The 13612-nt window shown below is 49.5% G+C and overlaps 1 protein-coding gene across 1 annotated transcript in view; it reads left to right on the top strand.

Moving 5' to 3' along the window:
* The window catches only part of ST8SIA2 (ST8 alpha-N-acetyl-neuraminide alpha-2,8-sialyltransferase 2), a 62739-nt gene extending 49420 nt beyond the window's left edge, over positions 1-13319 (top strand). Inside the window, exon 6 of the mRNA XM_004271671.3 lies at positions 8552-13319. Coding sequence (XP_004271719.1) covers positions 8552-8837 — 286 coding nt within the window. The 3' untranslated portion in view covers positions 8838-13319. The remainder of the gene's footprint in view (positions 1-8551) is intronic.
* The last annotated feature ends 293 nt before the right edge of the window (positions 13320-13612 follow it).

A 13612-nucleotide genomic window follows, 5' to 3' on the forward strand; every position in this document is an offset into this window, starting at 1 on the left:
GGCTGGAGAGGGGCCACAGTGGCAAAGAAATTCAAAAGTTGAAAGGATTTGGGAAGAGAAGTCTCCAAGGAGTATGAGAGCAATCTTTCTTATTCAGCAAATACTTACAGGCACCTCAAGGGTTCCAGGCCTGTGCTGGGGGAACACAAAAATCAATAAATCAGGCTCCTGCCCTTGAAGGGCTCGCAGATTTGGGCTGTGAGTCTCCAGGTATGAACTAGGGCCGGGAAAGGAGCTAGAGTAAGTCTGGTTTCCTCTGGACACTGGGAAGAACATTCCAACAAATAAAGATCATCTGAAATGAGTATAGTTGCCTCTTAGGAACGGATGAATTCTGCATTCTTGGAGATGTCCAGACAGCAAGGGATGCCCCTTACTGGGCTGTGGAGAGGGAAATATGTATTATACAGTTAGGGTGTTAGTTTGCTAGGGCTGCTGTAACAAAGTACCACAGGCTGGGTGGCCTAAAGCACAGAAATGTATTGCCCTACAGTTCTGGAGGCTAGAAATCCTTCTGGGGCCTCTGAGGGAACAATCTCTTCCAGGCCTCTCTCTTTGGCTCGTAGATGGCCATCTTCATCATTCTCCCTGTCTGTCTCCAAATTTAAGGACATCAGTTATATTGGATTAGAACTCACTCTAGTAGCCTCATTTTAACTTGGTTCTCTGTAAAGACCCTTATCTCCAAAGGTCACATTCTGAAGTACTGGAAGTTATGACTTCAACATATGAGTTTCAAGGGGATGCAATTCAGCCTTTAACAGTTGGGCTAGATAGTACCCGTGCCCACCCCCCCAACAGAGAGCCTTTGATTCAACACACCTGTGCTAGGAGAATCTCTACCCACCATGTACTCTCAAGATTCCTGCCATCTGTGGCAGTTATCGGTCCTGGACATTACAGGGAAGTGGGCAGCTTGAGGCAGAGACACTGAGCAGAAGGCCTGCCCTTTGACACTCACTGCCCCTGACCCAACCTGGCTTCCAGAAGCTTCTGGCTCTGCCGGCCCTCAAGGTGGCACAGTGCCCTGGCTGGCTGTCGGCAAGGGGCGTGAGCAATGGAGGGGAAGGACACCCAGGCAATTGAATTTGGCTGCAGGAAGTGGGAAGCTCTGGTCAGCAGCTGGTAGTGAATGGCTCTAATTCAGTTACCACAATGGGGAAGGCTGGGACCTACAGAGAGGGCTGCCCTTGGGCAGGAAAGCAGCTCGCTGGCTGGCCTGGGTAGCCAGCCGCCCAGCCCAGAAGCCTAGGGCACAGAAGGCCGGTGAATTCGTGCTTAATTAGGCATCAGGAGTGCTGAGCCTAGGCCCTCGGAAGGCACTGATCCAGCGGGCACCACTGCCAGGGCTGGAGCAGCGGCTCGGCAAAGTAGGCCTTGCTGCCTGTCAGAGGGGAGCAGAACCTGAGGCCGGAGGGCAGGTCCAGGGGGAGAGAGGAAGCAGGGTGCAGGGAGGCAGGGGAGAGACCAGCTAAGGCTGGAGGGGGTCCCTCCCAGACATGCCTATCAGAGTCCACAGAGCATGTCTCCAGGGCTGGTCACAGGAGTTGAGGCCCAGTCTCCTGCAGTGGACACGGAGTGTGGAAGTGCATTGCATGGTGGTGTTACCTACAGAAAGGGAGGAAGGTCTGGGGTGTTAAAGCACAGATGGCATTGGTCATTTTTAATGGATTGTCTCCATTTTTTTTTTTTAAATAGCAATGGATAGTCAAAAGAAAAAGCCAAATAGTATGGAAGGATTTCAAGTGAAAAGTGAGGCCTCCTCCACAGAAGCAGCCTATTAGACTGGGTTTTTCTATGTGTATCCTTCCAGAAATATCCCCTTTCACACCTAAGGGAGAATGTTTTAAGTACTGCACTTTGCTAAATTCCGGAAATTATTCCATATCGACATGCAACACCTCATTCTCCTTCACAGCTGCCTTACACTCCACCATGTCTGGACCATAATTTCCGTTAGCAGAAGGCATCAGTGGGCATCGCAAGCTTTTCCAGTCTTCTGCTGGTATGATCAGTATTACAGCAATTGTCCTGGACTGGCATCTACACACATATGTATATATGTAGTCTTGCTTTTTAGATGTGCCATTGCTAAAAAAGAGAGATGGATATATGCTGTACGCATTGTTAGTTTTCATGGAGATTGCCAAATTGCCCACCACAGAGGTATGTACCAATTTACACTCCCACCTATGATTATTGAAAATACCTGTTTTCCCATAACCTCCCCAACATGATGTGTTATCAACAACTATTATCTCTGCCAATCCAGTGAAAAATGGCATCTCGTTGTATGAAATTGAATTTTCCTTTAATTATGAATGAGGTTAAATATAACTTTTTTTTCTACTTGTAGTGGCCTCCGTTTAGATTCCAGAATCTAGCCAGAAGGTTTAAACCCCCAAGAAATGGTCTTGCTGGGTCCCTGCAGGGCCTCTAGCGACAGAAGCGATACCTGTGCGGGAGCTGCAGTCTCTAGACTCCCTGGGGCCACCCCCACGTGTAGCAGGAGGAACGCCTTAAGTAACCGGCATCATGGTTTTTCCTTCTTTCTTTTGGCAACATACCGTCTAGGATGCTGTTAGCCCACGTTTCACATGTGAGAACCCAGTGGCTGCCTAGAAGGGTTTAGGGTAAGGCCAGGCTCCTTCCACCTCTCTTGCCAGTGCCCCCGAAGGGAGACATTAACCCCTACTTGCTAATCTTTACTCACTGCTTCATTAAACAGAGATCTGTGAAGCATCCACTCTATGGGTGAGCTATGCTCGGATCCGGGGTTACGTGGAAGCAAAAAGTCAACCCACTCGCTCATAGAAGTTTAAATTGCAGGGGAGGAGGAAGACAAGTAAACAAATCATTACAGCATAGCATGATCAGTGCTAGGATAGGAAAAGAACAGCATACAGTACACAAAACCATCCAGGCAGGTCCTAGAAGGCTTCCTTCAGGGAAGCTGAGAAGGAGTTGCCAGCCAGTAGCAGTAGGAGGTGGTGGTGTCCTGGAAGAAACCAGAAGTTCCTGGTGGCGGTGTGGCTGTGCATGCCAGGTGGTGGGAGGGATTTCAGGCCCAAATCTCAAGGGCTTCACAAGTTGGGCTGAGGCTGCTGGATGTTATCCTGTGGACCCCAGGAGTCATGGGGGAGCTTTTGGTGGCATGGTAATACTTGAGGCTAGCCTGGCTTACTTGAATGAGAGCACTGGCTTGGGTAAGCATGGAGGCCTGGGGACCAGGAATCAGCCTCAAGCATCCGCAGGGCTTAACCAGCTCTCCACACCAGCCCCAGATTCTGAAACAAGCCCCCTGATCTCCAGTTCCACAAAGCTGGGAAGCTACATCCCGAGATGCCCCCCAAGACACCAGAGCTCTAAGGTGCTCCCAAGGAAAGACAGCAATGGGCTTTGAGGCCCCTGGACCAGAGACCGGGCTGGTGATGTAGATGACGAGAGAACAGGAGTCTGAGAGCCCTGTTTCTGGCTTTGCTGATGATCCTGTGCAAAGCATCACCAAGTATCCCTCGATGACCACCTGTGAGGCATTCCTGTTCCTTAAGGATGATATGAGCTATATCCCACAAAGTGCTTTCAGCTTCTTAGAGAAAGCCCCTTTGGTCACTTTTTCCAACCGTGGCAGCCACCATGCTTGCCACATACCAAGCACAGGAATCCAGGGAGAAGGACAAGTGTGCTTTGGTGATGATTTTGGCAATCTTCATTTATTGCCGTCCATGCTCATAAAATATGCCACTTAATTGTCTTGGCAATTGGGGTAACAAATTTGAAAAATAATTACTGCCTTTTTGGAGATTACTTTGCCTTCTAATTAAAGCCTCCAGACTGGGATATTAAAGGTGCATTGTCAATACAGCATCCTGGATGCACCCAGCTAACCTCGTTTAGGAAGGCAAAATTAATTAGTTTGTGTTTTAACACCCAGCTGTTATCTCAAGGAAAGAAATCATCTACAAGTCGGCCATGCACACAGTCTCTAAATTGGCCAGGGCGACTGAGGAGCGATAAAGGAAATGGAGAGTGATTTGTTCCCACATAACTGTCAGCTTCTAGAACAAGCTGCTCATTAAACGGCGTCCCCGTGTCCCTGTCAGACCTCACTCAGGAGCTCTTGTTTACCCACAGAGGCAGAATCAGAAATGAGAGGGTCCCTCCCTGCCACTGAGCTCTCAATTCATTCCGGAGCCTCTTTTGCTGTTAACACCTTTCCCAGTGAGCAATTCTGGGCAGCAGATCTGAGAGGCTGGGTGTTTCTATTCCTGTCTTAGCTGGCCAGAGTCACAAAGCTGCATGCACTGCTAGCTTCCCCCCTCTCCTTTTCTACTTCTTCCCATTTTTCAATTCCATTTAAGTCCGAAGTTGCTGAGCGCCATGGAAGCAGGATAATCAATTCTAGTTTATGTTACGATAACGATCCCTGAAACCCTTGTGATTTAGCACAACAGAAGTTTATTTCTCATCCTCGCAAAGTGCGATGTAGGTTGGTTGGAGCTGTCTTCCAACCAGTGATTCTAGGATTTAGGCTTCTTTCATCTTAGGCTGACATCATCTTTCCAGGAGGCACTGAGGTTCTCCAAGGCAGGAGTAAGTTCTTGGGGAACAGTTGGTCCAGCAGGGACCATTTCCTATTGCAGTCTATTGGCCAGAACTGGTCATGGGACCCCAGCTCATTTACAAGGGATGCTGAGAGATATAGGCAAGCCCATGGAGGATTTTTTGAGTGATGCTGTCTCTGCCATAGTGCCTTGGCTGCACCACACACTGAGCCAGGTGCCTCTGATGACCCCACAAAGGAGTGTAAGGCATGGCCTCTGCCCTTGGGGAGATCACAGTACAGTTTCAAGTGGGAGTCCAACCCATACAGTAATGAAGGATCAGCTCGGGTTGATACGCACGATAGCATCCATGGAAACAAAACTCATAATAATAAGGGGGGAATGACTAATTCAGTTTGAGCTGAGAGTGGAACAAAGGGAGCATTTCCAGGAAGACGTGATTCACGTGCTCAGTTTGAGGGGAAAAAAAAAAAAAAGAGAGTTCACCAAGAGGACATGTAGGGGAGAGGCACATCTACGGGGAGGGCACTGCACTTGTCTGGGTAAACTCAGACCCACCTATGAGCTGCTTGGACGTTTCCCCACTGATTCAATTCTTCCCTGCCTCTCTCTGGGCAGAGCATCAATGGCTTGAAAAGAAATTTATTTCTGAAAGCCTTACCCTGCTAAGCCCTTACAATCAGAAAATAAACAAACCGCAAATCCCTAATCTGTCATGTGGCCGTTGTTAGGGCTTGAATTTCTCAGGGGGTGAACGGTCTTTGAGATGCTCTCATAAGGGGACACAGCCCGTGGCTCATGTGTCCCTGGATAGTGTCAACAGCAGCTGCAGCCAACTCATCCCCAACCCCGGCAACGCCCCCACCCCCCAGAATCACTATGGAGTGAAAAAAGCCCAAGAACCAGGAGTGGGGAGGCTGCATTTTATCCAAGCTCTATCTGACCAGCTGTGTGAGAGGTTTGCCTCTTCTCAGGCAAGTCACCCTGGATTCTCACTCTTTCCTCTGTAAATTGAAAGACGAGGACAAGTTCAATCCAGGAGAACCGTGGATTACCCATAGATATGGTCTGTTAACTCACCCAATAGGGACTCACCGGATTAAAAAAAATTTTTTTTTTAAGTAGTTGCCAACATTTAAAAATTTGGAGAATTTGTGTTAAAATCCAGATTTCTGATACCTTTGAAAAAATCAGAAAATTTGACATGACCATACAAGACAACAATAAAACCAGCTACCCCTTTAGATGCCACAGTCCCCCCCACTCCCTATTGCCTTGGCAACACAGAGGCCAGTGTCAGTTTTCCTTACACACATGTCCCAACTCCCAGCTCGCTCAGCTATATCCCCTGCCAGACCGCTGAGCTAGATGAGTTCTCCAGGCCCAACTGTCTTTAAAACTCGATGACTATCCCTTATGCTTACCTTTTCCCCCTCTTTTCTCTAAATAAGTCTCGTTCTTAGGTTCTTTTGGCAGAACCACCTACCAATTAGAGCAGGGCTTCTTAGCCTTGGCTGCACATTTGAATTACTGGGGGAGGTTTCAAAAATCCCAGCGTCCAGGCTGCACCTGGATGTGGGACCCAGGATGGGTCCTCTTAAAGCTCCAGGCAGGGGCAGCCTAGGTTGAGAACCATTAAGTTAAAGCTGAAAGTGCAATGGAGTAGCTCAAGAGGGGGTGAGCTCCCCATTATTAGATGTAGTTAAGCCGAGGTGTCAGCTGCTGCTCTTCTGAATTCTTCTCCTCCGTGCACTCTTCCTGCCCTCAACCCCCAGGGTCCTCCCAAGCTCAGCTCAGCCCTACTGAGCGTATAGAGTATTGAGGTAGTCTAAGGAAGGGCTCCTTATCTAATAAGCCCCAGTCTCAGCTTCAAGCACCCCCCTGAGCCAGCACCATGCCTCCTACATATCAGCTGGGATGAAACTTCTCAACCATGCAGGACAGAAATGATGAAGTTCTGTGGTATGTCCGCCAACTCTTTTCCTATTATTTTTTGTATTGTGTTTGCAGTTACTAGAGCCATTCTTCTGTCCTCTGCCTCTGCCTCTCTGTCTGATTCCAGGTTGGAAAATTCAGCTGCAGGGAAGTTTCTTGGCTCAGACAAGATGAAAAAGGAGAGGGTACAGAGAAAGGGGCCTTCAACGGACAGGTTTATGAAACAACAGCCGTTGTGAAAGGGGGCCGCCTGCAGAGCCCAGAAGAATCATGTTCACTCTGATTCCGGCCGTTGGGGACCACAGACTCCATCATCAATGTTAGGGGGGAAATTCAGATCACCCTGGCCTGACAGACACGATGGGGTGGGAGGGAGCCTTGAAATAAGTTTTATTATATCCAATAGTATATGATTTACTGAAATTATATGGGTTATTAGGAATCTATAACCTTGTCTGATACAAAGGCTAATGTCTCCCCCAAAAGCTAAAGGATTTAAGCTTGAGTCTCTGAAATGTTTGGGGGGGTCCCTATTTTGGAGCTGCAGAAGGAAACTCTTGCAAAAGGGTGTACTTGGGCTTCTAGAGAAGCTGCCCCCAAACTTTGAGCTAGAAGCGCTGTCAATAATGTAAAACAGTTGTAACTTTCAGCAATATGTAAGCGTTCTGTGCAACATCGTTTTACCTTCTGGCATGAATTTCACTGACACGTGTGACTTTACAGTCTTGGGCATCACTGTGCCTAGGCGCCACGGGGAACGTCGTTGGCCTGTGCTTCCGATGGGGGGTGGGTGTTTCTCACAGTGGCAAATGGGAGCTCGTGGGATGGGGGCCCACAGAGTGTGTTTGAGTACAGAAAACCACGGACACTGTCTGGTGGAGACACAGTAGTAAGGACTTTGTGATAGGGAAGTACGGCTTTCCACCAAGGCATACGCATTACATCTAAAAGGATTCAGCATTGGGTAAGTGGAAGGTTTTACTAGAAATAAAGAGGTTGGACCACACATCCCAGTGGGTTCTAAATCCAAGCAGGAGAAAAACCATGATGGAAAACAAAAATGGTGGCAAAGAGAGTGTCTATTTTCCCAGTTCTGAAGACACTTCTGGATTGTGGTGGAACTTGGAGGCTGTCTTGGCCATCCCTTGGTCTGTGCCCCATCGTTGCATAAATGTGAAAAAGTGGGTCCAGCAGGGAGAAGCAACTTGCTCAAAGGCACACCGGTAGTTGTAGACAGAACTGTCACTGAAACCACCTCTCAACCTCTGTTGCTTAGCCTATGAAATGAAGATGGTTTCTTCCTCACTTCTTTCTCGATTAAGGTAAACCAAGGCCCTCTATGTACAAAGGTAGCTCAGCACCTCACTCAACACAGGAAGCCCTTAGCCTAAAGCTCTGCTCTCCCCGCCCTGCCCCCTCCCCGTGTTTCCTCTCATACTTCCGACAGAGTCCTTTGCAGAACCCAGCCTCACAGGGAAGGCCGCTGTTTGCTGCTCCCTCTGCCCTCCAGGGAAGCCACGTATGCTCAGAGATGGGCAGCCTGCATCAGAGGCGGAAGGGGGCGGGGTGTGGGGCCTGTGGGCAGGGATGGGAAAGAAATCTGATGATGCTTAGGAGGCAAGGAGGTCAACCCCTGCCAAAGTCAGGTGTGGCAATAGGCAGTGGGCACCATGCAAGAGGCGGCCCTTTATCAGGGTCGGCAAACTATGGTGCAGCCACACCCGTGTGTGTTGTCCGTGGCGCTCTCGGGCTACAATGGCAGAGGCCAGGAGTATGGCCGCAAAGCCAGCCATTGTTGCCACCTGGCCCTTTACAGAAAAAGTTTGCCAGCCCCTGCTTTAGATTTCAACCAGCCTGAGCTCAAGTCAAGGTCCTGCCCTTTCTACCCAGGTGAACCTGGGCAAGCCCCTTTCATCTCTGAACCTCATGTCCTCAGCAGGCGGCAGGCTGTGGCCCAGGACAAAATCTTCCCCTTCCTGGAAAGGATAATTAGTAAACTCATGTTTCTTTTTTGTTTCTTTGTTTCACTTTCTTTTTTTTTTTTTCCCCAGATACTGGCTGACTAACAAAGTTCACATCAAAAGACCCACCACGGGCCTCTTGATGTACACCCTGGCCACGCGTTTCTGCAACCAGATCTACCTCTATGGCTTCTGGCCCTTTCCGCTAGATCAGAACCAGAACCCCGTCAAGTACCACTATTACGACAGCCTCAAGTACGGCTACACTTCCCAGGCCGGTCCCCATACCATGCCCTTGGAGTTCAAGGCCCTGAAGAGCCTGCACGAGCAGGGGGCTTTGAAACTGACTGTCGGCCAGTGCGACGGGGCCACGTAAGGTGAGCGCCCCGTGGGACTCAGTGGCTCACATTTCCTGCCAGCTACACCACAGGCAGATGGGAGTCGGGGTGGCACAAACTCTAGAACAAGCAGGCTAGTGGTTTTCTTTGTTCAAGTGTAAAACAGTGACCAGAATATATATATCTATACCTGCATATATATATTGACCTGAGTATTTATAACTGTGTGGTGTTCATCTAGCATTGGGCAGATAAGCCACAGGAAGAAGGTGTGGAGAACCCACCTGGATCAGATTGAGACTCAGAGCATCTTTGGGGGCAGAAGGACTTGACAGGAAGAGATGTCAGTCCCATGACTGGATGACACACTGCCTCCCAAGTTGGAGGGGTCTTTGGGCTCACGGATGATTGGAGAACCACTTGTTGGCCGCTGCCCCGAGCCTCTGAGAAATGTGGATTCTGGGTGAGCCAAGACCAGAGGGGACAACTTGACCCAAGTCTAAAATGGTGCTGTTCCCAGGAAGAGGGAGGTTGGAACATTCAGCCCAGCCAAGGAGCACAAGGTCACCAAAAGGAGCAGAGGCCACGTCAGAGCTGAGGACTCGGTTCCGTGAACTTAGAGTTGAACTGCCCACAGGACGAACCACAGTTGACCCACCTGTCCCAGACCAGCCTCCATAGCTCTGGAGAGAAGGCTGGAGAAGACAGTGGACAGGTCCTATTCTGGCTTTGCAAGAACCCCCAAGAACCTGGGACCGAGCAGGCAGATGACACTAAATTGCTAGGGTGTTCCAAATCGTGTTTTCGAAAAATCGCAGCTTCCTACTAAGAGTCAGCACTCCAGCCCCGAATAAGGCAAAAGAGTGTCCCAAATGTGGTGGCTGTTCTTTAAAGCCACTTGAGTTGTCAAGGAGGAAGGGACCCTGGGCTTTCATCCTCAGGGTTAGCCTCCTTCCTGCTCTGTTAGAATGTCACAGGAAGGACTGTGCTCTTCCCTTCTGCCTCCAGGGAAGCCGCCGCAAAAGCTTGAAAGGGCACCGCAAAGATAAATGTCATCCCTTTAAAATATAGGTGATTGCCTTCCCGGGTGCCTCGGGAGCCCCAGAGTGTGAGGCCCCAGAGTGTGGAAGAATGTTAAGCATCGAGCTCCATTTCTCTACAGCCACTGTGTTTGCTTTCTGCATCCTGCACTCCGGTGGGGGGGGGGGGGCGGGGGGTGTCTCTGCAGCCAGACTGCTGTGTCAATGTCACTTTCTTGTCACTTTCCTACCCTGATCGTCACACTTGCCGGCACTTGCCGGCACTGAGCTCCAACACTGAGGTTTTCAGCTCTGTGGGGAGAGGTTGCAATGTCCATCCCCACCTCCTTCTTTTCACAGAGGCAGTGATTTTAGAATTTGGCAAAATCCTTTTCCCCCCTATTAAGATTAAGAGTTAAGACTTTTTTGCAAAACCCAAAGCCAAATGTAGAATCCAAATACTGGACATACTCTCCCCAGGGAAACCTGGGCTTGATGCCGATAACTTAGGGGCTGGAATGACACGTCACATGTAGACAAGCATTAGCCAGCTTGATTTGATAGATTCATTCCCTTGCCTGATAAATAACGTTGTTTTCAAATATATTTGAAAGATAAGTCAAAAAACATTATATTGAAGGTGAAGGGGGTTAAGAACAGGGATCAAGATCCGCTCCCAAGCATATGAGATGACATAATTAATCAATGGCAATTCAAGCAGGACATTTGCTCTAAATTAATGCCTGACGGGAAGCGAGTGGAGACAGTGGAAGGATGCTCAGAACCTATTAACCCTGCATGCAGACGCTCCAGCTCCAGACCGAGATCACGATACGATGTCTCTGTGTTTCTTCCCTTGTTCTTCTTGTTGACGCTTGAAGTCTGAGATTTGGGATTTGCATTAGAAAATTAATATTTAAAAAAGCAGCAGCCCTAACAGACTCTATGGGGACAGAGTGGTTTGGACTTCTCACAAGAAGTGGAAATAATTAGTATCACATTTTACACTTCTCCAGGGCCTTTCTTCTTGAGCCTCTCAGAGACCTTGGAAGACATTTCATTGTTGAAGCTCGCAGTGCCCTGGGGAACAGGCAAAATTGCCAGTGGGGCCTCAGTGGGTTAGCTAAGGCCTTGGGTTCCAGAAGTTTCCAGTGGTGAGTGCAGAGAGGAACTCGATGTCAGGTCTTGGAGTTGGCCCTGCACTCCACATACCTGCCAGTGCCCACCTGCAGGGGAGTAAAGGGGCCAGAGCTCTTTGGAAAACACGGTTTTCCTTCTGTCTCTTCTCGGTCTTGGGTCTTTAAACTGAAATTGATGGAGTGGAAAGGGAAGGAACTCTTAAAACCTGCCTCCGGGTTCTCTCCAGAGAGGGCTGGGGACCCAGGGCAATCCGCACATCACCATTCCCAACCCGCAGGTCCTGTACTGCCAAAACACTTTGGCCCTGTGATGGCGTGAGTTCCAGAGACCTCGGCTTCCCTTCCCCCCTTGCCCTCTCCATCTGGGCACCATGATCAGGAGGCAGCCTGTCCTTTTCTCCTATTTAGAGCTCAATTTGCCCGAGGTTCCACTGTAGCCTCTGACGCAGCCCAGCTAGTCTGGGGCAGCCCCACGGAGTCCCGGCCTGTACCTGGTACCCGGTACCCTGATCTGCTGCCTTGTAATAAGAGTGGCCACAGGCCTCCGGGAGCAGGTGCTCCCTCAGCCAACCTCCTTTTGACCATCAGTCAATCCCCAGTCACCCCATCATCACCCACCCTGAAGCCCCTCAGATCTTCTCCATTTGCCTCAAACCCCCAAATGACCCCTACCGTCAGCCTCCTCCTTCAGTGAAGAGGTGGAATCATCTGAAATGCAGTCTCTCCTCAAAATCTCTTGATCTCTCCCCTCCCCTTTCACTTCCTTCCTCCCACTTCTGGGGAAACGACATTCATCCTCTCACCGGTCCTCAGCCACTCTGCTACCTCTGTCCTCTCTTTCCACCAACGGGCACTCATTCCACCCGTCCTGGCTGCTGTGGCTCGTCCCTTCACCACCAGACCTGGGGGTGGGGGGGGCTTTCTGGTGCTGGCACCGCCTTTCCTCTCGACCCCCTCGTGGCCCCCATGCTCCTGGGACCAGAGACTCAGCTGCCACGTCAAAAGCGCTTTCTCGTCACCAAGGTTTTGCACTTCTTGGCTCAACACTGACGCCTCCTGGACGTTCCCTGTCCCCTTGGTGCCCAGGAAGCCACGTTCTCGTGACTCTTCTCCTTTGCCGATGCCCCTTTGTTGTTTATTTATGTATTTATTTATTTATGTATTTATGATTTATTTATTGACACCCTTACCTTAATCTAAAAAGTAGCTGAGGTAGATCCGACCATGATTTCCCTCTCTCCCTCTTACCCCACACTGAGATCTTCCCCACCTTGGCGTCCTCTCCTCGGCCCCCTTTCGTCACATCCCTGCACACTCATCAGCAACCTCCCGCCTTCCTTCGGAGGCATCCTACACTTCCTGCAGCCTGGCGCCTCCCCTGAGCTCCAGGCTCTATTGCACACGGCTCGTTGGCCATTCACCCCATCTGCTCCGGCAGCGCCAGAAACTCAACATCTCTGAAGCCAAGTGTATCATCTCTGCCTCCCCTTCCTCTACAGTCTCTCCTTTGACTGTTAGAAGACCCATGATCCTCTCAACCACCCAATTCTGAGACCCTAAAGTCATCTTCATGTCTTCTCCATGCATTCCCTTGTTACTCTTGCACTATCCTTGTCTTCTGGTCTCTCAATTTCAGCAGCAGTCTCCTCTCCCAGATTTCCTCTGGGCACACTTTCATGTTCTCCAGTCCATCCTAGACATTCATAGAGTTTTTTTTTTTTATCTCCAGCCATTCACAAACTTTTAAAATAATGTGCAAGTCTTCGTCCTGACATTACAGACCATCCAGTAAAGCCCCATCCTTCCTTTACACCTTGTACCAGTCCATCTAGAGTAGCCATCATTCCTGGAAGGGGTGCCCGGTTTTCCTGTCTCTGTGCCTTTGGTCTTGCTGTTCTCATCCCCTGAAACACTCTCTCCTGGTTCTTTCAAGGCCCATGCAGAAACCACATCTTTCACGAAGCCCCCTCCCGATCTACCAACCACTGGGATCTCTCCCTCCGCTGAACCACCGTAGCACTTTATTTGTACCTTTCTCATGGCACTTACCATATTCTGCCTTGTATTATAGTTATTGTGCACTTGTCTTATGACCGTTCTTAGACTGTAAGCTCGCCAAGGGCAGGGACTGTGTTGTATTCATCCATGTCCATCACAGCACCAGGGGTGGTGCATAGCACACAGCAATTGCTCAATAAATGTTTGTTGGATTAAATCCTCAATGCCTATCAAGGGTTGTATAATTAAGAAAGTCATTTTGTGTCTTATAGTGTCACAGGAACTTCCAAAGAATCATGTGAGTTAGGAAGATGCAGAAATCATTATCCCCATTGTATAAGTCATAAGACTGAGGCAAAAAACACATGAAGCCACATAGCTCACCAAAAGAATTTGCATCCAGGTCTTCTGGTCCCCACTCCAGGGCTTTTTCTTTTCATCCTTGCAGTTGAGTCACTGTAAATTGAAAACTGACCCTAGGCAAGGTCCTGGCTGCCACGGGTCTGGGCATCAACTTCACAGAGTCGGGCAAACCTTACTGTGAAGCCCCGCTCATGAGCCCATCAGCACAGGCAAAATCTCGTTCTTTTTTGGAGAGAACAAAAGCCATTCAGGTTTTACCAGGCCCAGGGTGTGGAGCTGTGGGACCTCAGAAAT

The sequence above is a fragment of the Orcinus orca genome, chromosome 2 (assembly GCF_937001465.1).
Source record: "Orcinus orca chromosome 2, mOrcOrc1.1, whole genome shotgun sequence".
Classification (NCBI taxonomy): Eukaryota; Metazoa; Chordata; class Mammalia; order Artiodactyla; family Delphinidae; genus Orcinus; species Orcinus orca.